Source organism: Nicotiana sylvestris, chromosome 10 (assembly GCF_000393655.2).
Source record: "Nicotiana sylvestris chromosome 10, ASM39365v2, whole genome shotgun sequence".
NCBI lineage: Eukaryota > Viridiplantae > Streptophyta > Magnoliopsida > Solanales > Solanaceae > Nicotiana > Nicotiana sylvestris.
Window position 1 is genome coordinate 40018646 of NC_091066.1, and position 25125 is coordinate 40043770.

Sequence of the window (25125 nt, forward strand, 5' to 3'; positions counted from 1 at the left end):
ATGGATTGATTTTGATCTTCTTAAGAAAAACAAATGTAAGTGACTGTAATTTGAAAGAAAAAACAGCAGGATTACCAATTTTAAAAATATTGGCTTCCTTTATGGAGTAATTATTGTATTTTTTGTTCTCTAAGTTAAAATTTCCGTTTCTTTAGAAGGAAAAACTAAAATGTGACATTTGAATTGGCCGCCTAAAAGCGAGAGATATCAAACCGTCTATATAAAGCTGAGCAGTCATATCCAATTAATTCAAGTCAGTTTTTTAACAAATTCTGTAACCGTCAAAATACAACAAACACAAGAAAGTCTCTTCTTCTTCCTCCTCTCCATGGCCCCCAAGAAAAGGGCAAAAATGGAGTCCTCCGCCATTGTTACTCGTAGTGGCAAAGCCAAATTGGTCTCTGATTCTCAACCACCCAACTCCAAGAAAGCCAAAACAAACACCTCTGGTAACAGCGGCGCCTCTTCTTCAATGGCGTCGAAGAAAGCTGCTAATACAGAATCCTCTGCATCCGCCATTGTTGCCAGAATCTCCACTCACCGCGGCAAAGCCAAACTCAACTCGCCTCCTGCTGAGACTCAACAACCCAAGTCCAAGAAAAGGGCAAATGCTAAGCCATCTGCTAATCTGACTCGCCGTGACAAAGGCAAAGCCAAATTGGAGTCTGAATTGCCTTCTCATGATTCCGACATGTCCTTGACATTAACCATCTCTGAAAACAGGGCCTTGTTCTCTCCGGCGCCCAAGAAAATGGCCTCCTCCATTCTCACTCGCAGCGCCAAAGGCAAAGCAGAAATGGAGTCTTCAACCACTGTGACTACTCGCAGCTCGGCTCGCATTGCCAAAGGCAAAGCAAAAATGGAGTCTAACTTGATTTCTGCTGAGATTCAATCACCACCCAAGTCCAAGAAAACGAAACTAACCATCTCTGACTCTGTGGGTAAGTCCAAGAAAAGGGCAAATGTGCAGACTTCGACTCGCAGTTCTAAAGGCAAAGGCAAAGAAGAAGAACCACCCAAGTCCAAGAAAGTTAAAACCGCCATCTTTGACGGAAGTACCTCGTCCTCCACCATCTTGACCCGCCGTGGCAAAGCCAAGTTGGCGACTGCTGTTAACCCACTACCACCTAAGCCGAAAAAGGCTAAAACAACAACTTCTTCGGTCACAATTAGGGCAAATGTGGAGTCTTCTTCGACCAGAGTGACAAGGAGTTCGACTCGCAATTCTTGAGGGAATTACTGGATATGGAAAAGGTTATTTCTGATATAATTGCAAATCTCAAATCATGAATCTTTCATTAGTTTTATGGATTTAGTCTAATTGGGAGTATTAGTTTTGGGTAATCGTTGGTACCAATTGCTTTGATGTTTTCCATTTACGTACGTACTAGTATAATCATTCTTTACTCTGTTGGTTTTTTGTTCATCTTCTGTAGTAAAATGCACATTTGGAATTAGAAAAACAGAGTATGAAATAAGGAAAGTATAGATTTGATTCAGCGTTAATTTCCTTGATTATAGTTGTTACTTTCTGTTATAGTCTCGCATCTTAATTAGTGTTTGGCGTAAGAAATTTTGGGTATGAATTAGAAGGTTGTGTGGTTTTCCGTCCATTTACATTTTCATACTCTCTTTTAATTGGTTGCAGTACTTCTTCTTGTTAATTGCCAAAAGGAAAAAAAAAATGTCCAGCACATTAAACACCAAGTTATTCTAAAAGGCCAAATTAAGAATTAATATTGATTTTATGATGAGATAATTTTAAGGGGGTTATTGTAAGTAAATTTGGACAGAGGAAAATCAAAGGGTCTGCTTTGGTATTGGATCCTAAAAAGGAAAAATGTGGGGTATGTATGATATTTGTATGTTGCTATATGAGACAGCCTTGAACAATGCGAATAAAATTCATATTCTCAAAAATAAATTTAGACTTTTTGTGTTAGTTGCAGCAACAACAACAACGACCCAGTATAATCCTACAAGTGGGGTCTGAAGAGGTAATATGTACGCAAACCTTACCCCTACCCCGAGGGGCAGAGAGACTGTTTACAAGAGACCCTCGGCTCAGGAAAGCAACAAGAGACGATATATTAGTACCATCAATAAAATCATAATAAAATAACAGCAATATAAGAAATACGAATTAGATGGAAGGTATAATAATAACCAGCAGCTAAAGCCATGCATCAGTAGATGACCACTAGAATACTAAAACTAACTCCTAACTGGCTAATCTCACTCTAGTGCGTTGTAGAAATATTCACAACTTCCCCCTAGCCTACAACCTTAATGCTCGACCTCCACAATTTCCTGTCAAGGGCCATGTCCTCAGCAATTCTAAGTCGCGTCATGTCCTGTCTGATCACCCTTCCCCAATTCTTCTTAGGTCGCCCTCTACCTCTCCTCGTACCCACCACAGCCAGTTGCTCACACCTCCTCACCGGTGCATCAGTGCTCCTCCTGTGAATGTGCCCGAACCATCGGAGTCTTGCTTCCCGCATCTTGTCCTCCATGGGGGCCACACCCACCTTCTCTCGAATTTCTTCATTTCTAATCTTATCCATTTTTGTATGTCCGCACATCCACCTCAACATCCTCATCTCTGCTACTTTCATCTTCTGGATGTGTGAGTTTTTAACCAGCCAACACTCAGTCCCATACAACATGGTAGGCCTAACCACTGCTCTGTAAAACTTACCTTTTAGTAACGGTGGCACTTTCTTATCACACAGGGCTCCCGACGCTAGCCTCCACTTCATCCACCCCACCCCTATACGGTGAGTGACTAATTAATTTATTAGATAATGATATATCTTTATGGCTCGTTTGGTACGAGGGATAAGGAATAATTAATTCCGGAACTAAATTTAAGATGAGAAAATTGCGGTATAATTAATCCCGGGATTGGTTATCCCGAGATTGTAATGTTTTTATCCCCATGAAAAGGTGAAATAACTAATCTTGAGATAACTAATACCGGGATAATTAATCATGTGATAATCTTTTTCCAACCAAACGACCCCTTATACGCGTTTGTTATTATTTTCTAGATCTTAAAAGGATTCGTCAAATATCATTCACAATTTGATCTGCTGACCGTTTTAAGTGAACTTAGACAACTTAAATTTAGATAGAACTTGCGTATGTATTTACCTTAGGGTAGAGGTAAAGTTTGCGTACCACTATCCTCTCTGAATCTCACTAGTAGGATTTTACTGGGTTGTTGTTGGTGTTGCTAGGTATGTATTTGTACCTATAGGGATAGGCAATGGCGTAATGCTGTTTTTGCAATAAAGTGTTTTTCCCCCTACAAATTACGATGTCAGCAAATTGTATTCATTGTCATACATCTAAGAGTCGGTCAATATTAACAGAAAACGAAGTAGCAATGGCAAGAAATGCAGCGAGAAAAAGTTATTGTTAGCATAAAACGAAGGTTGACTTAAAGTCAAACAGGATTCTCATAGTCAATATTACTAGATTGACTAACCCATTTAAAAGCCATCAAAAGATTATCAAAATTCAAATCTGATTTAGCCATTTAATTCGAACCTATCCTATCATAAGTAGTGGAGTACTATATGTTATCATAAGTCTTCTATATACATGTATAAACTGACATTTGCAGCAAATATCACACAGATCAGGTATTCTTCAGAAGCTTCTTGTTTTGTTTTTTTTTTGTTTTTTTTTGCAGCAAACTGACATTTGTATATTTTGTTAGCAGCTATAATTATTTTTTGACCGTCGGTGAAATACGTTAAAAGTCCCCTTTTGTTTTAGTAGTGAATCAAGGGGTTTAATTTTTCGTTAGCCTAGTAAATATGTGTAGTACTTACAATACTCCATTCTCAGGATAGTTGCTACTATATGTTTTACTTTCGGAGGCACAAAATTTTATGTTTTTCGCTGTATCTTTTTCATTTTCCGATTTTTACCTTCATTTATGACATATATAGAGAAACACATTGGTTCATTTACCATCATATTAACTTCCAAAAAATAGAAGCAGAGAATAAATATAAAAAATTTCCGTCTAATACTTCAATTTTGGACTTTCCTCTTCAAGGCCACCGAAAATGTTGCTGCATGTGAAAGCTAGAATTCAATTTTTGTTTGCGATTTGTCTCCTCTTGAGGTATGACAAAGCTGACGCAAGACATAGCCTATCTGAGCAAGAAAGTTTAAAATTAGAGAAGCAACTACAGCTTCTAAACAAGCCAGCAATCAAGACTATTAAGGTAAAATTCTAATATTTACATATCCAGATGACGATCTTAGTAACTTCTAATTGACGATGTTACGCATCGTTGCAGACCAATAATGGGGACATATATGATTGCGTAGATTTTTACAAACAACCAGCATTTGATCATCCCTTATTAAAGGATCATGATTTTAGTCCCCAGGTAAATTTTACTTCATTATATAACATTCAACTTTCTCAAGTAATAATGCAAACCTAAAAGCAAAATGTTACATTTGGTTGTAGATGAAACCTTCTTTACATACACTAGAAAGACATGTAATGTCTTCAAAAACAATAGGGTTAGAAGGTGGCGGTTGTCCATTTGGAACAGTCCCTATAAGAAGAGTTACCAAAGATGACCCGATTCGGCAAAGACATATGCAAGGCATGGATGAAACTCCTGCATTTCATGTAAGTATTATTAATCAATGAAACTCTGGTGTTTACTCCTTCAAATTTTCAATAGTTTTATAATTTTATTTTCTTAGGCGATACCAATTAGTTGGGAATATATTTCAGTCATGTTAATTAGTACGTTTGCTTGAGGTCATGTGTGTTCCATGTGCCTTTTAGTTTTATCATAGATTTTATATATATAGAGAGAGAATATAGAATTTCTAGCACTTCCTTATTTTTATGTTTATTTTGCATAGTGTTGGTATGAGATGAATTTTAATGGAGAAAAATGATTAGTAAGTTCCTATAACAAACCTCAACTTGTTTGGGACTGTGTTATTATATACCATTTCCTTGAGAATATGGTAGTACTTTTGATGAAGGTGACAATATAATGTTATGCATTTTTCCTTTGATATATATCAATCTTTTTATACCCTTTCATTCATAATGTAATTTTACAGGGTAACAACCTAAATGACTCTGAAGCCGTAGCTTTTAAAGGAGGGTACAGAGTGAGTATACATGACCGTTCTTATCTTTTCTTTTTTTCTCTAAGTATATGCATGCAGGGGGATTTAGAGGGCGGAAGGGGTTCATCCGAACCCTTTTTGCCGAAAAATTACACTGTATATATAAAGCAAAATCTATTTTTTACCTCTGTATATTATGTTTTGAATCCCCTTGACACAACCCAAAAGCATAGTTTAGTGGTCAAGAGGGTTCAAAACCTTTGTGAGGCCATTGGTTCAATTTTCATCCGCCACTGGATGTATGACCAAATATTACTTTGAGTTACTAAGCACAAGGAAGATTTTTATTGGATCTTTACATCTGCCTTTTAATATGGCTTTTAAGAATGTCGTTTTTTCTTGAAGAATTTGCTTAGTGATTAACGTAGTCACAGACATGAATATAGAAAGCATTCTCTGTATAAGATTTTTCCGACCATTGTTAACAATGATTCAATACTTGTCGTTGTTGTTGTTGTTGTTGTTATTTTCGTCATCTTGATTTAGTAAGTATTCGATTATAGATGTTTGATATTGGAAACTTTATCTTATACAGTATGCTGGAGTACAATTACCAGATGATCAAACAAATGATATTACGGGAGCTGGAATGATAATGTCCCTAAACAAACCTTTAGTTCAAAAAAATCAACACAGTGCGGGTCGGGTGAAGGTTCAAAATGGTCTTGATAGCATACAAGTTGGATGGTTAGTAAGTTCTCTGCTTTACCAGAATTACCTACTTTCTTTGTTTAACAACAAGTCAATCTCTTTTTAAAGTTGATTTTCTAACAATTATATATATTCTGAACTTAAGGTGGGATCCTACACTATATGGTGACAACAATAATCGACTTTATGTGTTTTTTAAGGTAAACATATACTAGCTACTATCATTAAAATGGAGTTACGCTAAACAGAGACTATACTAAGTGCTTTCTACATTCCTGTTGTGTATCACAGGCAGGTAAATCAGGTTGTTTTAATACATTATGTCCTGGATTATATTTGTACAAGTAGACGCAAAGGTACCGTTGGGAGTCCAATATCCGGCATCCAAAATCGGGGGACCTGTTTATGAGGAGTTAATGTACCTTGATCGGGTAAACAACATATTCCATTTTCTACATGTATTGTACATTAATTTACCATCATAGACTTTAAGAAAGGAATGGGATACTATGTGTAAATCCTAGCTATTTCCTTGTTTGAGAGGTGAACGTGTGTTCATGTACCTACTTCAAGGATTGCTAAAGGAGCTTGGTGTTGAACAAAAAGGTATCACAATTTTTTGTGATAGTCAAAGTGCTATTCAATTAGCGAAGAACCAAGTTTATCATGCAAGGACGAAGCACATTGATGTTCGGTATCATTTCGTACGCGAAATCATAGAAGAAGGTGGAGTCACGGTGAAGAAAATTCATACTACAGAGAATCCTGCTGATATGCTGACAAAGGTGGTGACTGCGGTCAAGTTTCAACATTGTTTGGATTTGATCAACATTGTTGAACACTGAAGATTGAAGATGAAGACACAACCAAAATTTGTTATTGAGAGAGAATTGAAAATGTGGAATTTTGCCAAGGTGGAGATTTGTTGAAGTTTGGCAAAATGCCAAAGTCCCACATTGGTTGGGAGTTAAGTTTGGGGGGGATTTTTCCCCTATAAAAGAAGGCCTAATGTTTAGGATTGAAACACACCTCTCATTTGCCTTCTCATCTGTTTAAGGCATTTGTATCTTCTCTCTTTAGTATTATTTCACTTGTATTTTTGGAGTGGAATAAAATATTGGTTGTGTCCGAGGAGTAGGCAAAATTAGCCGAACCTCGTAAATTCTGGTGTTCCCTTTATTGTTGCTTTATTGTCTTATTTATTATTTGGTGGCTGTCATAATTTTTGGTATAGTAGTTGTGACTTATTCACACTATATACATTTGGCTTCCGCAACAATTGGTATCAGAGCCAAGGTACTGTCTAAGTATGCTCTGTGGTTGCAGCATAGTCTGATCTTCCACATCAGAAAAGATTTATCTTGGTAACTGAGTCAAGGTTCTGTCTGAGTATGCTCTGTGGTTGCAGCTTAGTCTGATCTTCTACATCAGAAAGGAAATAATCTTGATTTGTGTCGTCAGCTATTAAATAATATTTGTGTCAAATATGGGAGACAATAAACAAGAAGAATCTACATCAAGTGTCAACAATACGTCATCATTGGCATCTTCGCTTATGACAAGAATTGTGTCAAATGCGAAATTTGCGGTAGAAATTTTTGACGGGTCCGGACATTTTGGGATGTGGCAAGGCGAGGTTCTAGATGTCCTTTTTCAACAAGGGCTAGATCTTGCCATTGAAGAAAAGAGACCAGATGTTATTGGAGAAGAAGATTAGAAAATTATCAACCGTGTTGCTTGCGGTACCATTCGATCTTTCCTTGCTAGAGAGCAGAAATATCCATACACAAAGGAAACTTCTGCAAGTAAATTATGGAAAGCACTGGAGGATAAATTTTTGAAGAAAAATAGTCAAAATAAATTGTACATGAAGAAGAGACTGTTTCACTTCACCTATGTTCCTGGTACCACGATGAATGAACATATCACCAGTTTCAATAAGTTGGTCACAGATTTGCAAAATATGGATACAACTTATGATGATGGTGACTTGGCCTTGATGTTGTTGGCGTCACTTCCTGATGAGTACGAGCACCTTGAAACTACTCTACTCCATGGAAATGACGAAGTTTCTCTCAGAGAAGTTTGTTCGGCTTTGTACAGCTATGAACAAAGAAAGCGAGAAAAACAGAAGGGCGGAGAAGGAGAAGCACTGTTTGTGAGGGGTCGTCCTCAAAATCAAACGAGGACAAAGAAGGGAAGATCCAAGTCAAGATCCAGACCCAGCAAAGATGAATGTGCCTTTTGTCGAGAAAAAGGGCACTGGAAGAAAGACTGTCCGAAGTTGAAGAATAAGGCCAAACATAACAATGGAAAGGCCATTATGGATTCAAATGTAGCTGATTGTGATGATTCAGACTTCTCATTAGTTACAACAGAGTCATCAACATCATCAGACATATGGTTGATGGACTCGGCTTGTAGCTATCATATGTGTCCCAACAGGGACTGGTTTGTGGAATTTCAAGAAGGAGAATATGGAGTCATCCACACAGCGGATAACAGCCCTCTTACCTCATATGGCATTGGTTCAATACGATTAAGGAACCATGATGGAATGATCAGAACATTAACAGATGTTCGATTTGTACCGGATTTGAAGAAGAATCTCATCTCTGTAGGAGCCCTAGAATCAAAAGGGTTCAAAATCATTGCAGAAAATGGAGTGATGAGAGTATGCTCCGGTGCACTAGTGGTAATGAAGGCTAATCGGAAGAATAATAATATGTACCGCTATCGTGGCAGTACAGTTATTGGGACAACGACAGTGACATCCAGTGACGACAAAGAGGCAGAAGCAACCAAGCTATGGCACATGCGCTTGGGACATGCTGGAGGAAAATCCTTGAAAACTCTATCAGATCAAGGATTGTTAAAAGGAGTAAAGGCTTGCAACTTGGAGTTTTGTGAGCATTGTGTTAAAGGGAAACAGACAAGGGTTAAATTTGGTACAGCGATCCATAATACTAAAGGCATTTTGGATTATGTACACTCTGATGAGTGCTGGGAATTTTTCTCAAATGGAAGACGATGGTGGAGAATCAAACAGGCAGGAGGATCAAGTGTATTCGCACAGACAATGGAGGTGAATACAAAAATGATCATTTCAATAAGGTCTGTGAAAATGATGGCATCGTCCGACACTTCACTGTTAGACATACACCACAACAGAATGGAGTGGCAGAACGTATGAACCGGACCTTGCTGGAGAAGGTACGGTGTATGTTGTCCAATGCTGGCTTGGGCAAAGAATTTTGGGCTGAGGCAGTTACATATGCATGCCACCTCATTAATCGCTCTACCATCTGCTGCTATTGATGGCAAGACACCATTTGAAAAATGGTATGGAAAGCCTGCTGTAGATTATGACTCTTTGCACGTGTTTGGCTCAACTGCATATTATCATGTGACAGAGTCAAAATTGGATCCAAGGGCAAAGAAGGCTATTTTTATGGGAATTACTTCTGGAGTCAAAGGATATCGCTTATGGTGTCCTATGACAAAGAAAGTAATATTCAGCAGGGATGTTACCTTTGATGAATCTGCTATGGTAAATAAGGTAACAGAAGATACCAAACAAAATGAAGGTGCTTCTAAGCAGGTGGAGTTTGAGGGAAAATTTATTTTTCCTACACAAGAAGCAGAGGAGGAAACAAATGAAGATTACCCTCTGGAAGGAGAGCCAGTAGAGGAGATTCCAACTCAGGAACCTCAACAACAACTTGAATCAATAGCAACCAGCAGGCCAAAAAGAACAATAACGAAACCTGTTCGTCTCATAGAGACGGTTGCTTGTGCAACCTCAATTGTAGCTGATGATGTTCCTACCACTTATAAAGACGCAGTCCAAAGTTCAGAAGAAGATAAGTGGAGGATTGCCATGAATGATGAAATACAGTCCCTTCATCAGAATCATACATGGAGATTGGCCAATCTCCCGAAGGGAAAGAAAGCAATTGGGTGCAAATGGGTATTTGCAAAGAAGGAAGGATTTCCTAACCAAGTAGATGTTCGCTACAAAGCAAGATTGGTGGCCAAAGGATATGCTCAAAAGGAGGGAATTGATTACAATGAAGTGTTTTCTCCAGTTGTAAAACATTCCTCCATTAGAATTATGTTGGCTTTGGTAGCACAATTGGATTTGGAACTAGTTCAGATGGATGTAAAAACTGCGTTTTTACATGGAAACTTGGAGGAGGAAATCTACATGACTCAGCCAGAAGGATTCAAAGTTGCTGGAAAAGAAAATATGGTGTGCAAACTTGAAAAATCGTTGTACGGATTGAAACAATCTTCTAGACAATGGTACAAGCGATTTGACGAGTTTATGTTGCGGCAAGGGTACAAGAGAAGCAAATACGATCATTGTGTGTATTTGCACAAGCTTAAAGATGGTTCCTTTGTATATCTTCTCCTATATGTTGATGATATGTTGATAGCTTCCAAGAATTCGGAAGAAATTGATAAGTTGAAGATTCAACTGAAGAAGGAGTTCGAGATGAAGGATTTGGGTGAGGCAAAGAAAATTCTTGGCATGGAGATAATTAGAGATAGACGTTCAAAGAAACTCTGTTTATCTCAAAAGGAATATTTGAAGAGAGTACTTCAACGTTTTGGCATAGATGACAAGACTAAGCCAGTTAGTACTCCACTTGCTTCCCATTTTAAGCTAAGTACTACTATGTCGCCAATGGATGAAGCTGAACGAGAGTATATGTCAAAGGTACCATACGCAAATGCTGTTGGTAGCTTGATGTATGCAATGGTTTGCACAAGGCCTGACATTTCACAAGCTGTTGGAGTTATTAGCAGATATATGCACAATCCAGGGAAGGAGCATTGGCAAGCTGTGAAGTGGATTCTACGGTATATTCATAATACTGTAGATGTCGGGTTAGTTTTTGAGCAGGAAGACAATCAGTCTGTAGTTGGATATTGTGACTCAGATTTTGCGGGTGATCTGGACAAACGAAGATCAACTACTGGTTATGTGTTTACTTTTGCAAAGGCACCAGTTAGTTGGAAGTCTACTTTGCAGTCAACAGTTGCTTTGTCTACAACAGAGGCAGAGTACATGGCTATTACAGAGGCTGTGAAGGAGGCAATTTGGCTTCAAGGATTGCTAAAGGAGCTTGGTGTTGAACAAAAAGGTATCACAATTTTTTGTGATAGTCAAAGTGCTATTCAATTAGCGAAGAACCAAGTTTATCATGCAAGGACGAAGCATATTGATGTTCGGTATCATTTCGTACGAGAAATTATAGAAGAAAGAGGAGTCACGGTGAAGAAAATTCATAATACGGAGAATCCTGCTGATATGCTGACAAAGGTGGTGACTGCGATCAAGTTTCAACATTGTTTGGATTTGATCAACATTGTTGAACACTGAAGATTGAAGATTTAGACACAATCAAAAATTTGAAATTTGTTATTGAGAGAAAATTGAAGATGTGGAATTTTGCCAAGGTGGAGATTTGTTGAAGTTTGGCAAATTCTTTGTCCCACATCGGTGGGCTTTTGAGTTTGGAGGGGATTTCCCCCTATAAAAGAAGGCTTAATGTTTAGGATTTAAACACACCTCTCATTTGCCTTCTCATCTGTTTAAGACATTTGTATCTTCTCTCTTTAGTATTATTTCACTTGTATTTTTGGAGTGGAATAAAATATTGGTTGTGTCCGAGGAGTAGGCAAAGTTGGCCGAACCTCGTAAATTCTGGTGTTCCTTTTATTATTGCTTTATTGTCTTATTTATTATTTGGTGGCTGTCATAATTTTTGTACAGTAATTGTGACTTATTCACACTATATACATTTGGCTTCCGCTAACACCTTTCACAACTTGCGTACAAACATCGGCCCAATCAGGTCCGACCCATTAACCTATTCCAGTACTTTCACCACATCGGCCCAATCAGGTCCGACCCATTAACCTATTCCAGTACTTTCACCACACACATAATATCTTTTTGTTCAATACATCAAATAGCCCAAAACACTCACCTTGAACACGCAGGTAGAAGCGCGCACCTTCAACATATAAATACAGGGAGTTACACTTAGATAAGATTAGTATCTTTATCGTTTTATATACTTAGATAAGATTAGTATCTTTATCGTTTTATATTGCTTATCATCTCATTACTTGTCCATAGGATCATGTCAATGGTAATTGGTGGCTTTTGCACGGAGTTAACTACACGGAAATTGGATTTTGGCCGGCAAGCATCTTTACAGGTTTAAAAAATCAAGCAAGAACTGCTGAATGGGGAGGAGTAGCATATAGCCCTCCAGTCCAGGACAACCTGAACCTCAGATGGGTAATGGACTTTTTCCAGACCAAAATTACCTACAGAATGCATATTTCAGAAAGTGCGCTTTCATTTATAATTCTTCAACTGAATCTTTAGATGCTTCTTTAAGAAATACAATTGCCAACAGCCCAGAATTATATCAGGTTCAAGATTTGTCGCACCAAGGGGATATATTTGGTCATTTGATCCTTTATGGTGGCCCAGGTGAAGGCGCATGTCAAATTGTGTGAATTTTATATTAGTTCAGTTTCTATTTTTGAGAAACTATAAGGTTTATACATGATGATATTAGCTCTGAATTCTCAATTAGTGAAATTGGTCCGTTTCTAATCTAACAAGTTATGTTAAAGCATATCATGCTGACTATGAATAAAGAATTACATTTTCATTTCTCTATGAGAGGTTTTTATGCTGCAATCGACTTGGAGTATCTCTAATCGAGTTTGTGAAATCTTTATACGATGGTTGACTAATGGAAGAAGTAAGTTTTACCGTTTTATTTGGATGATTGTTATCTATTGTATTGTATGGTATTGTTACTTTAAATATAATATTTTTTTTATTGTTACTTAAATTTTATTGTATCGTACTGTTAAATTCGTCGTTACGTCCACTTTATGTAATGACCGATTTAGTATTGTCGTGTGTCGTCAACTTATTTTTTCCTCTTATCTTGCCTTTCCTTGTTATTGAATAATCCGATATTATTCGTTATCCTAGCTTTTCATATAATAATTCTACTTCATATCTTATTTTTTCTTTGTAATATTGCAAGTTTATTCTTCATATTGTTGGTGCATGACACCGTAAAACGACGACAAACAATGCAATCTATCCAAATATTATATACATCAAAATAATACATTACAATATATTATGAAACGATACAAGAAACTTCAAAAACGCCTTCAGCCTATTTCATCCAAATTTTTCTTTAGCCATATGGAAAAGCAATTTTTTGAAAAAATAGAGATGAAAAACAAGAAAAAGTAACATCCGTATCTCGGAGAAGAAAAGATAATTACTATAAACAATACTCCCTCTATTACAATTTAGATGACATACTTTTCGTATTAGTCTGTTTCAATTTAAAATGGATAAAACTTTCATTTTACCCCTTTTAAACTCTTGAAACGGGGGAGTAGAAAATTCGCTGTTTATGCTTAAATTTTCAGAATTGTCAGTTTTCTTTTGGAGTATCATTTATGTTCTGTTCCTTTAATTTTCTTATGCTCTTTTACAGGAAAGGAAATAAAGCTGTTCACTGTACCCGTCATCCAAAGGGGCTCAAAGAACCAACAGGGTCTTAATGTAATTATAGTATAAGCAAGGGGTCAAAGTATAAATCCACCTTGAGGCTTAAACCCTAACTAAACCCTCTTTCTCTTCAGTATCACCATTTTCTTCTTCATCCAATCTCTACATTACAGCTTCACTTTTCATCGTTCAATGGGCGGCGGTCCTCGTACGTTCCCAGGCGGTCTCAACAAATGGCAATGGAAACGCCTTCACGAGAAGAAAGCCCGAGATAAAGAAAAACGACTCCTTGATCAAGAGAAACAGCTTTATCAGGCCCGAATCCGATCTCAAATCCGGTCTAAATTAACTACTTCCGACGAACAATCCTATAGCTCTCACGAACAACAACAGCCTAACTATGGCCCAGTTTCACCTCAAGACCATATTAAATCTCTAGCTGATCGATTTATGAAAGAAGGGGCTGAAGATTTGTGGAACCAAGACGACGGCCCAATTAATACTCCACAGCCCAATCAACATCGTCCAGTAATTAGAGAGCCTATTGATTTGCGAAAATTGATTCCGCAAAACTGCAGTTTTCAGAAAACTAGACATTTCTGTACTAATGTTAGGAATGACGTGGCAGAAAATTGGAGAACCGAAATACCAAAATTTTCGAATAGTTGGTCGAGACAAAATAATTTTTTAATGTTTGGATGGAGAATGTTTAATAATAATGAGAATAGAAATGTAAATAATTTGAATAGTTTATTGAACTTTAGATCCTATTCTGTGGATACGAGAAAGGGGAATAGGCCGAGGAGATTAGGTTTCACTAGAAATGAGAATTCATCGGATGAAGATACTGAGGAGGACGAAGATGAGGACGAGGAGGAAGGATTAAGTAGAGGGAGTGCTAAAATGATGAGTAGTGCTGCTCTAGGGAAGTATGATATGAAGACAAAGAAGAGAGTTCCATTGAAATTTGTGGAAAATGAGGATGATTTATCGCTGCACGTGGAGGCGATAAGGAAGGAGGTTAAAGAGCGGAGTAAGCAGGAAAGTGAAAGCGAAGAACAAGGCGAGAAGGAATCGATACTTAGCTCGAAAAGGTAAGAAATGATTTTACTGTTTGCCACTTGACATTGTAAAAGGTTTGTATGTATGACGTTTCAGTGACAATGTGGGCGTATGATCGATTAGGTTTGATGAATGTGATGTATCTCCTTTGACAGTCAAGGCCCTTACTGCAGCTGGTTATGTGCAAATGACTAAGGTGCAAGAGGCAACACTTTCTGCTTGTCTTGAGGGTATGTTTTTACTACTAGTCAAATATTTAATGAAGTGATGATCTGCTGTAAATATTTAGTTTGTTCTTCACGTAAAAGTAGTCTGATAAATGAGCATCATGTTTCATTCTTTTATATTTTGAGTGTTACGCTTACCATCAAGCCAATAGTCCGATTGGTGTGTAACTATAAATTCATTGTTATCTGTGCGGAGAAAATGATTCCAGTGCATGTAGGATGTATGTGCTTTTCAACAAGCTTAACTGATCCGCAAGTTCATGATTGGACCTGTAATATCTCTTTTGGATGAACTTGTTCCGACTTTTTCCAATTACAGGAATGGATGCTTTAGTTAAAGCAAGGACGGGCACTGGAAAAAGTGCTGCTTTTTTGGTAAATTAATTCTTCTCCTTTATGTTATTCCCTGCAGATTATTTGCATGTTTCACTTGTTCTTTTATTGCTGCTATTAAAGTGCAACAGCTTCCAGCTATTGAAACAGTTCTGAAGGCCTCAAATAGTAAGAACGCCCAAAGGGTCCCGCCAATAGATGTACTTATTTTGTGTCCCACGCGAGAACTTGCCAGTCAGATAGCTGCTGAAGCTAATGTTTTGTTAAAGTACCATGAAAGCATTGGTGTGCAGACACTAGTTGGGGGGACACGGTTCAAAGAGGATCAGAAACGCCTAGAGTCTAATCCATGCCAGGTATATCTGCATTTTGTCTATATTAGGACTCTTTTTCCGTTTATGGTAAAAGATGAATTGAACATGGATGATTTTCTCAGAGGCAACTCCCAGGCACTTTGAGGATTACATGCTGAGAAATGCAAACATGTTTCTGTCAAAATGGGTTACAACAAAAGACGTGTGAAAGTTCTGCCAAATATTTTAATGACTTTTAGTGTGGCATGTATGTTATCTCTGAGTCATTAGTAGAAGTTGCTAATGAGATTTAGGAATTGAGACTAGACACACGAGCTCAAGCGTCCTTTTAGAACCAGTGTTGTTAAACTTGGCCTGGACCTGCAGTTTGACCAGAGAATACAATAGCCCGGAGCTTGAACTGGCTGTGCCTAGCTGGATTGTCAAGCAGTTGACCCAGGAAAATTTGCAAACCCTGCCTGGTTTCGACCTGTGCAACCCGAATCCATTATAAAATCAGGCAAGCGTTTTGCTTGCTTGAACTCAAACAGAACCAAGGAAGATTTCCTATGAACAAATTTTTTGTTTCTTCCAATTTACATAGTTAAGAAATCTCACCATGAATACATTAGTTGTCATGATCATATCACTGCTGCTGATGCCGAAAGCAATTGAGGAATGTTTTGCAATGTGGAGGGACTGTATGGTATAAAAGTCTGTTAAGTAAATTTGGGACAGTGCGCTCCTTTGCATAATGTGGTTCCCGTGGAAGGAAGATAGGAGGTGTTGTAGGGAAAAGCTGATGCTGTGTATACTTTAAGATATAACTCCTGAGGTGCCTTATTTTTTTAAAATTCTTTTGTTAGTAAAGCAATGTGAATTAGCTTACAGATTTTTACGAGCTTTTGGGCTTTAAGACAGTATTTCATAAAGCAATTGTAGGTCCTTCTTTGTACTTAAAAATGGTTTCTTATGAACTTTTTCTTTTATAAGGTTGTAAACCATGCATGATTTCCTTGTTTTGCATGTATAGTCTTTATAACTACTTAAAATCCCTTCTAGTTTATTCATTATTAGATTGATAAACAAGATAACTCACTGGCTTCATCTTTTGGCTGGGCTTAGTGTAATCCATGTTTAATATCAGTAGGATGTAATGCTTTTTCCTGCAGGAATAGCAACTATGTCTCAATCTTAAACTAGTTGGGGTTGGCTATAAGAATCCTTGATATTTGTTTCCATCATTTGAGTTTTCTTCCTGTTTCGTTGCAAATTTGCATTACTAAATGGTTTGTGTTTTCGGATAATTTAGGGGTTGTCTTACACTGGAGGTTCTCTAATTTATCTGTTGTCATACAAATCTCTAAACAAACTGAACAGCCTTTTTGGCAAACACCTGACCTAATGTAAATGTATCAACATGACTAGGCCTTAATCTCACTAGTTGATATCACATTTATGGAGCTTTTTGCTGCTATTGTCTTATATTCGTTGCCAAATTCGCATGAATTCCTAGAGAGTGTAGGTCTTTCACAACAATTACCCTCCATGTGAATTTTAGAGCTAGATAACCAAATGGGACATTCCAAGAATTGAAGTCGGGACATGTTTCACCCTAAGCAAGAATATTAATACCAGACCAGATACTATTTCTTATGCAGCAATACCAATATTTTAGGGTCAAAACTGCTAAAGCTTTGTGAATGTTTCTTCTCTATTATTTTGCTGACATCTTAAGGATTTTGTGCATGTCCCTGTCTTTTTCTCTGTGTATTTAGCTGGCATCTAATTTCATTGTGGCTAATGCTATTTCTGTAGATTATAGTTGCGACACCTGGTAGATTATTAGATCACATTGAGAACAAGTCTGGCTTCTCTACACGGTTAATGGGATTGAAGATGCTTATACTTGATGAAGCTGACCACTTGCTGGACCTTGGGTTCCGGAAAGACATAGAGAAACTTGTTGATTGCTTGCCTCGGAAAAGGCAGTCTTTACTCTTTTCAGCTACTGTCCCTAAGGAGGTTAGAACTTTCCTTGTTTCCGTCTTGTTAATATTGTAAAAGGTTGACCGTGGACTATCAACCTGTCCACTAAATAGTCGAAGTGTGTGCTATCTGGTGCTTCACCGCCGTAATAAAAGAAATAGACCTGGTGCTGTGTAATCCAAGAACTTAGATCAATCTAGTGTGTTAGAACTTGTAAACTTCCTGTTGGTTGAACGAGATGTTATGAAAATGCAGGTCCGTCGAGTATCTCAACTTGTTCTGAAAAGGGAACATGGTTATGTTGATACTGTGGGGCTCGGTCTGGAAACGAATCCAAAGGTATGCCTTGATTTTGGTTTCTGCTAATGATACAGAATAGGTTCCTGCTTCTTTACAGAAAATTCAGACCATTAGGTCCTGGATTCAATGCAATTTCTTTATCTGCAATTTGGTTATGTTTTTGAGTTCTGTAATATCTAAGCAGGTTAAGCAATTTTATCTCGTTGCACCGCATGAACACCATTTTCAACTTGTGCACCATCTTTTGACAAGCCATATCTCAGAAGTGCCCGATTACAAGGTAATTAGTTCTTATTGTTGGAATTATTCAAAATTTCAAAGATTTTCTTAATGCCATCTGGTTTCTTGGTTGTGATGTTTATTTTCTCATAGCTATATTGATGTATTGTGAACTTTGACTGTCATACAGGTTATTGTTTTTTGTACCACAGCGATGATGACATCCCTCATGTTTTCCCTTTTCCGTGAGATGAAAATGAATGTGAGAGAGATCCATTCCCGAAAACCTCAACTTTATCGTACTCGAATCTCTGATGAATTCAAGGAAACAAAGCGTGTAATTCTTATTACCTCCGACGTGTCAGCTCGAGGGATGAATTATCCTGATGTGACACTGGTAATTCAGGTATACAGCGATTCACAGAGCTTATAATGCACATTGATATTTCTTGAAATTTAAACATTTCTATTTGAAGAAGAGCTAGTTTGCCCATAAACAAGCTAAAGTTCTTGTTTTGGGAGAGTTCTTTTGGGATCAATGAACGTGAAGAATGCAGCTGACATAGATCACATGGCTAAATATAATTCTTTTACTAATATGACATTCTCTTAAGACAAAGAAAAAATAGAAAAAAATCTCAATCAAATATAACTCTTTTACCAGTGTGTCATAGGGTGTTGTCCCATTAAATTTCTTTCACAAGCGAGGTAATACATCAAAGCATAACTCTGAAAGCTCAAGTTATTTAAGCTCCTTTCCCCTTCAAGTTTTCCAATCTTTCGGATAAGTAAAGTCACTATTTACCTCATTTCTCATTTAAAGTGTTTTCTGCCTAATTGCAAAATGATGATCAATTTGGTGGTCTGATAATCAAAGAGTCGTGTGCATCATGTGGGAACTCATTTTACTATCTTTCTGGTGGGCTTTTTCCATCCTCCTTCCTCTATCCCTCACATTGGAATATCTACTGTTTATCAGATTGGTATTCCTGTTGATCGGGAGCAGTATATACATCGGCTTGGAAGAACCGGGCGAGAGGGCAAAGAAGGAGAAGGCATCTTGTTGCTTGCACCTTGGGAACAATATTTCTTGGATGACATAAAAGACCTCCCCATGGAAAACTGGCTGCTTCCACATCTTGATCCTCGTGCTAAAGTCAAGGTTTGCAGCTTCATAAACTGATTTATCATTTTCTCTATGCACAGATAAGCCATAGAACTAAATACTCCCCATCTCCCTGGAAAGGAAGAAAGGAAATTTGCTAGATAGAAAGGATCATAATATAATCTCGGATTAGTGTGCTGGACTTCTGAGTAATTTTTTTTAAAAAAATTTGATAAGCAGGGACTTCTGTGAGGTTTTTTTCTTGATTATATTGCAATCTATTACCAGCTAAGTTTGATTTCAGTTAATTGTGATTGTAAAGTACTGCATTACATATTTTGTGCCTGGCAACGTGAAGTTGGTGTTGTGGATGTACTCACAAAAAACTGAACAGGGATGTCACCTCTTCTCTTTTTTGTTATGAGTTTGTTTAGTACTCCGCATGCTATGGACTTCTCAGGGGCATTATTCCCACGGCTGGCCCACCTATCTGGCGGCAATCCCCTCAAAGGAAAAAAGCATTATTCATTTACTTTTAGAAATCATTTATTAGCAATTAAATTTTGATGTTGTGATATTTGCAGATAGAAGAAGCAATGGGAAAGATGGATGCTAGTGTGAAAGAAGCAGCTTATCACGCTTGGCTTGGTTATTATAATTCAGTAAGGGAAATCGGCAGAGACAAGACGACGCTTGTGGAGTTAGCTAACCAGTTTAGCGAGTCTATTGGTTTGCAAAAGCCTCCTTCGCTATTCCGTAGAACAGCTCTAAAGATGGGATTGAAAGATATTCCTGGCATTCGGATACGAAAATAGCACAAAGTTCTTTGGTTTTACGTTAAAAGATTGTCAGAAGAAAGTAGTAATTTGGCCTCAGACCAATTGGTACAAGTTTTAAGGATTCTTTAACATTGATCCGAAAACACCATTAGCAGGAATTGTGTTTGGTCTTTTGACTGTATTTAGACATCTTGTGAATGTCTTAAATCTTCTTGAAAATGAATGTAAATATTGGAGTGCTGAATGAACTGTCTGTAAACCTCCAGCGATGACCTGTCATTGCGTTCGAGTCTATTCATCTACTAGTAAAAGTTGGCTCGTGCTGCGCCCGGGCCCGAGCATTAGGTAGTATATTGTGAACCTTTAACATGGTTGGCGTCGTATCGATAATGTGTTAACATTATGAAATTCTTTGCTTGTGTTTAGCTTTATGTCTTTGTTTTAAATTGCTAATCTAATTTATACATTATAAATTGTTATCGTTTAATATTAAAATATTGTAAGATTTAAAATTATAAAAGGTGCATTCTTATACATTGTCATTCACAAGATATATTTTGATAAACTTATTTTTTTTCGAATGCCTTTATCTCTTTATTTTGTTGCAAACTACGAAGATTGTATTATTTTTGGTAATAGGAAGATCTTTTAGAGTGTCTTTTGTCGTAATTTTGTCCTATTGTGATACAACTATGTTGTACCCAATGTGTCTTAATTTTTAGTGTTGCTTATGCCAACTCTCCTTTCTTCTTGTTTTGCTTGAAGTGGGCACATATTATATGTTACGAACCTAATGTACAGACAACTTATCAATCACCATGATATAAATAGTAGTATCCTTTTAAATATTAAAGTTGCATTTTAATACTTTAACTGAGGTTTTAAAAGTCGCGATCATGTAAAAACTTCTATTGCGCATGAATTATAAATAATGCAAGGTTTTATCAATGTGATTGTCCTCATATCCTAATCAATTATTGAAAACTTATTTTTCGTTTTTTTAAATTACTTTATCTGAACATAAAGTTACAGAAAAGTGCTTCAATATTTTTAATAGAAAAAATATCATTCCATGCGGTTCATTCAAATAAATGCATAAAACGTAAATATATTCTGTTTTTCTAAAATTTAAAACTTCTTTCAAATATTAGTAAATCCTTTGATAGTTGAAGAGAAATTATTATTTTTTTCTAATATCACAAAAATATGTAAACCAAATAAATTTATGGGTCTTTGTAAATGAATATACAATCCAACTAACAAAGAGTGCTTAATGATGATAATTTTTTATTTTTCAATGAGCTGTTTGAATATATGTCTCTATTTTAATTTTTTTTCATCATCTAAATTTCAAACAAAATGAGATATTACAAAAGAGGTAGACTTTCTAAAGTCTACCCTTTTGTTATGTTACACTTTTTTATTGTACTTGTCTTTTTTCTTCTTAAATGATCACTATTTTATATGTATTTGGACCTGACATGTTTTTCTATATCAAACAAAATTTCTTTTATAATTTTGTTCTACATTGGATTTATTTACTCATTTTAACGTATTTTTTGGTTCACTTCGTAAAGCTATCTTCTAAATGATTGAAGTGAATAAATCAATTGGAACACAAATGGTAAAAGCGACATTCAAAAAAGGCTTCGACCACAAAAAAAAAACATTCAAAAAGGCTGCAATGTTACGTGCAAACTAACAAATTCAAGTGAGTAATGATGCGCATAAAAGTGTGGACGAGGAGCATTAGTGTAAAAGCATCTGCTATATTAAAATTGAAATCTTTTCCTATCTTATGCTAGCTATTTATTATAAGTCTGTAATTTAGGCTTTTACCTTAATTCATGAAGATAAGAATTTTTTTGTGTGTTTTTATGTTATTTATTTATTCAACCATTTTAATTATTTTTAAATGAATATAAGACTTATTTTAATCGAATAAGTATAAAGCTGTTACGATTCTAAAATCAGCATATTACTCATCTTGGTTATGACCTATGGTAGTTTATAACCTTTTGCGGGGATTAAAGTTGAGCTATATAAAGTTAGTGGAAAGATATCAGTTACTTTTTGGATACTAATCATTTGCAACGCCATATTAAATCATTTTCAACTAAAATTTTCAAGTATGATACAATTTATTTACAATCGATACTAAAAAATCTTCTAATAATCTTAACATCTTTCATTCAAAAATGTAAAAGAAAAATTTAAAACAGAAATAAAAACTGATTTAAACATATAAATTAGCTAGCCAAGGAGCATATGATTCAGAAATGAAATTTTAACGTTGTTGCCGTGAGATTTCCTTATCTTCTCTTACTCCAATTATTATCTTTCTTATTTTCTATTAATCCAGTTATTATCTTTCTTAAGTATTGGAATATTGGGGAATTTTCTTCTTTATTTCTTTATATTCAAAGTTTTTTTTTAATTGAGCTCTTTATTTATTTGTTACTATAATAGATATATTTTAATGTACATAACTATGACTTATTTATAATTAGTATCTTATATTTTATTTATTAAATCACCGAAGCATGCCAAATAAAATTAATTTAATCTAATCATCTAATTTAATGTCGAAGAATTAATTCTTTCATTCAAAAGGCAATGGTTGTGAAATGATGAGCCGGTGCTATAGGTAACAAACCAATGGGTATAAACTTGAGATACGCAAGTGGGACCAAAATATATACTCCCTCCGTTTCAATTTATGTGAACCTGTTTGACTGAGCACGGAGTTTAAGAAAAAAATGAAGACTTTTGGAATTTGTGGTCCTAAACAAGTTCAAATGGAGCCCAGCGTATTTGTGTGGTTATAAAAACTTCTCATTAAGGGTAGAATTGTAACTTTAAGCTAAATTGTTACCAAATTTAGAAAGGGTTCATTCTTTTTGGAACGGACCAAAAAGGAAATAGGTTCACATAAACTGAAACAGAGGGAGTAATACTCCTGTTGGGGAATTGCCTTGACAAATGTGTAAGGCAAAGGTGAGAAGGTTTGGGTGTAATACAACAATGCTGTATGGAAAAATGTGTAGTGACGCAGAAGCGAAGGGCAATTTTGTCAACATGTTCAAAATTAAATACAGCAGCTACAGAATAAATCCTTTTTGACCAATCATACTGCTCCATTTCAACTAAAATGACTAAAGTGCCCTTGATATCCCAAGCAGGCATGTTGACCTGCTGCTTGCTTATTCCCTCTTCTAATAAGTAGGAATTAAGAAACTCGTAAACTCTAAATGAATATATGACAGAAAAAATTTAATTGTAAGTACATTATCTAATTCAATATCTCCTCCGTAATCTTGTCAAAATTATTATTATTATTTTTTTTTTCTACTAAGTTAATCTTCTGAACCATTTGATAAGTGCATTTACAAGCAAATTTGTGTGTTGTTAAACTGTTTGAATATTACCAATGGTGTATATTCGTCATTTTTAGATAGGCCAAAGTTGGTTAATTCCAGTTGTAATCTGCACCGTGGTGTTTCAACGCATATTAATAAGACCTATCAGACAAGTGAATAAACTCAGATCAAACTGCCAACGTTTGCTTTGCTCATTGCCCCATTTCTATTTCTTCTTGGTACTTCCTATCATTGTAATCTCATAGAGAAAGCTCAATACACGCAAATTGTCTCGTATTTGTCCTTCTTATATTGGTCCGAGAGGATCAAACCCTCTACACAATACTTTTCTGAGTTTATTTACGTGGGTCCTGAAAAAGAATGAGTTTTGACAATTGGACTATGCACAGGGTTCAAAGCTGACGTCATGTTGAAAGAAAAATCTGCTGAATATTATGCAACATACACTAGGTAAGTAACAAAAGTTGAAAAGAAATGTTGTTTTCTTATGATTATATTCTCAAACACGCAATCTCCTGCAAAAAAATGATTGTCTGAAATTTCATTCTATATCCTTTTCCTTTAGTTAAACTCATAAAATTCCCATATGTTTTACACTAAGAAATAAACAACCCAAAAAAAAAATACGCATGTGTTATTATAATGAAATAACTTAAATACAGTGCCCCCTGCATCCCAAATAGAAAAATTAGTGTTGAAAGTACAAAGTTCACTACACCTAATTTCCGTATGAATTGGATATTTTTCGAAATAGAACTTGTATAGCTAGAAAGTACATAAAAATACTATAAATAAAATTGTTGTTAGACTAAAAATATTAAGAATATATGAAAAATCGTAGTCACAGATGGTATTATTGACTCCCCGAATAGTATACTGGCTTATAGTTGGGGTTGAATATTTATAGATTACAATTACCTTGTCTCAGAAGTTCGTTTCAACTAAATTCTAAAAGTTCTAGTGCTTGGTGTTTACTACGATCAATCATCCATCATTATATGTAAGACGTTAATTAAAAAAAATAGAAATTACGAATGAAGCCTTGAATTATCTCTTAACCAGTGTTTAGTTGAAACATCTGGTGCGGGTTGGCAAATGTGAGTATTCGTAGAACCCGTTTGACCATAGATTTTGGCGGCATTTTGAAATTTTTTTTTTTAAAACAATGTTTGTTCACGGAATATAATCATTTTTTTTATTAAAAAAAAATTGAGTGCTGGAAAAAAAGTGAGCTACGCGCCTCCTCCAAGATATTATGGCACAGGTCACTGTCCAGAGGAACACATACTCGTCCCCATAATAGAAGAGTGTCATTCTGGCAGAGGTTCAACTCCTTCTGTGTCATCAAGTACCTCAAGCTCTTATGATATGTAAAGATCTGGCACCCCCCATACAAGTAATGTCACCATATCTAAAAAGCGAAGATAATGGTTGCAAGCTCAAAAAGTTTCAAGTTTCCAAAAGGTTTATGACCGTTTTTGGGTGAAATTTTTTCTTCCACTCACAAAATTTTAACTTTTTTTCAAATAAAGTGTATGTCCAAACACCTTCAAAATATTATTTTTCAACATAACTTCAAAAACACATTTTTCAAATTTCAACCAAATCTATGTCCAAAATCCAAACGCTAGCTTGAGCTAATACAAATGAAACTTTTTGAGGGTACACTTGTCATTTTACACAGGCCAAGATTATTTACTAGTACTGTATTATTTTCCCAGTCCTTGTCTGCACCATAGGTTGTTCAACGCAAATTAATAAGACAACTCATCAGACTGTACAAGTGAATAAGCTCAGATCACACTGCCCTGTTTTCTTTTGCCAATTTTCTCTCTCTTATTCTACTTCTAAATTATCACCAAGTCATGAAAACTCAGTACCCTGCTGTGCTATTTCTCCTAATCATTGTGATACTCATTCTGAGCCAACTTTCAAGTTGCAGTAACAGCCAAGAAATTAGCACAGAGCAAATATTCAAAAGAGATTTAGATTCCAGGTTTTCATCTGCACCAGATCCTAAACAATCAAGAAATGAAGTTTTT

General features: G+C 36.1%; 3 protein-coding genes across 4 annotated transcripts; all 3 read left to right on the forward strand.

Annotated features, from left to right (window-relative positions):
* The first annotated feature begins 352 nt into the window (after window positions 1-352).
* On the forward strand, window positions 353-1231 carry LOC104249854 (uncharacterized). Its single transcript, XM_009806358.1, has one exon. It carries the CDS (start codon window positions 353-355, stop codon window positions 1229-1231), a length of 879 nt encoding a protein of 292 aa, XP_009804660.1.
* A 2848-nt stretch (window positions 1232-4079) lies between these two features.
* LOC104249855 (uncharacterized) lies at window positions 4080-13465 on the forward strand. The gene is made up of 9 exons (XM_070158819.1): window positions 4080-4241; window positions 4317-4409; window positions 4493-4660; window positions 5110-5160; window positions 5218-5274; window positions 5714-5865; window positions 5975-6029; window positions 6121-6124; window positions 13383-13465. The coding sequence occupies exons 1-9, from the start codon at window positions 4080-4082 to the stop codon at window positions 13463-13465; spliced, it is 825 nt and encodes a 274-aa protein (XP_070014920.1).
* LOC104213548 (probable DEAD-box ATP-dependent RNA helicase 48) lies at window positions 11956-20134 on the forward strand. 2 transcript variants are annotated; one of them, XM_070160552.1, is made up of 11 exons: window positions 11956-12145; window positions 13383-14490; window positions 14582-14688; window positions 15005-15060; window positions 15150-15374; window positions 17130-17336; window positions 17556-17639; window positions 17785-17880; window positions 18010-18225; window positions 18799-18981; window positions 19509-20134. In XM_070160552.1, the coding sequence occupies exons 2-11, from the start codon at window positions 13589-13591 to the stop codon at window positions 19737-19739; spliced, it is 2307 nt and encodes a 768-aa protein (XP_070016653.1). In that variant the 5' UTR covers window positions 11956-12145; window positions 13383-13588; the 3' UTR covers window positions 19740-20134. The 2 variants fall into 2 exon arrangements, with proteins under 2 accessions (XP_070016653.1, XP_009761372.2); XM_009763070.2 differs by lacking the exon at window positions 11956-12145 and having other exon boundaries at window positions 13255-14490.
* The last annotated feature ends 4991 nt before the right edge of the window (window positions 20135-25125 follow it).

Bases quoted from the DNA above. Each gene is read 5' to 3' on its own strand.
- LOC104249854 (XM_009806358.1), top strand. From the start codon at position 353: ATGGAGTCCTCCGCCATTGTTACTCGTAGTGGCAAAGCCAAATTGGTC.
- LOC104213548 (XM_070160552.1), top strand. From the start codon at position 13,589: ATGGGCGGCGGTCCTCGTACGTTCCCAGGCGGTCTCAACAAATGGCAA. The intron at 17,337-17,555 runs GTTAGAACTTTC...ATGAAAATGCAG, and splicing joins CAGCTACTGTCCCTAAGGAG to GTCCGTCGAGTATCTCAACT. The intron at 17,640-17,784 runs GTATGCCTTGAT...ATATCTAAGCAG, and splicing joins GTCTGGAAACGAATCCAAAG to GTTAAGCAATTTTATCTCGT.
- LOC104249855 (XM_070158819.1), top strand. From the start codon at position 4,080: ATGTTGCTGCATGTGAAAGCTAGAATTCAATTTTTGTTTGCGATTTGT. The intron at 4,242-4,316 runs GTAAAATTCTAA...GCATCGTTGCAG, and splicing joins CAGCAATCAAGACTATTAAG to ACCAATAATGGGGACATATA. The intron at 5,866-5,974 runs GTTAGTAAGTTC...TCTGAACTTAAG, and splicing joins GATAGCATACAAGTTGGATG to GTGGGATCCTACACTATATG.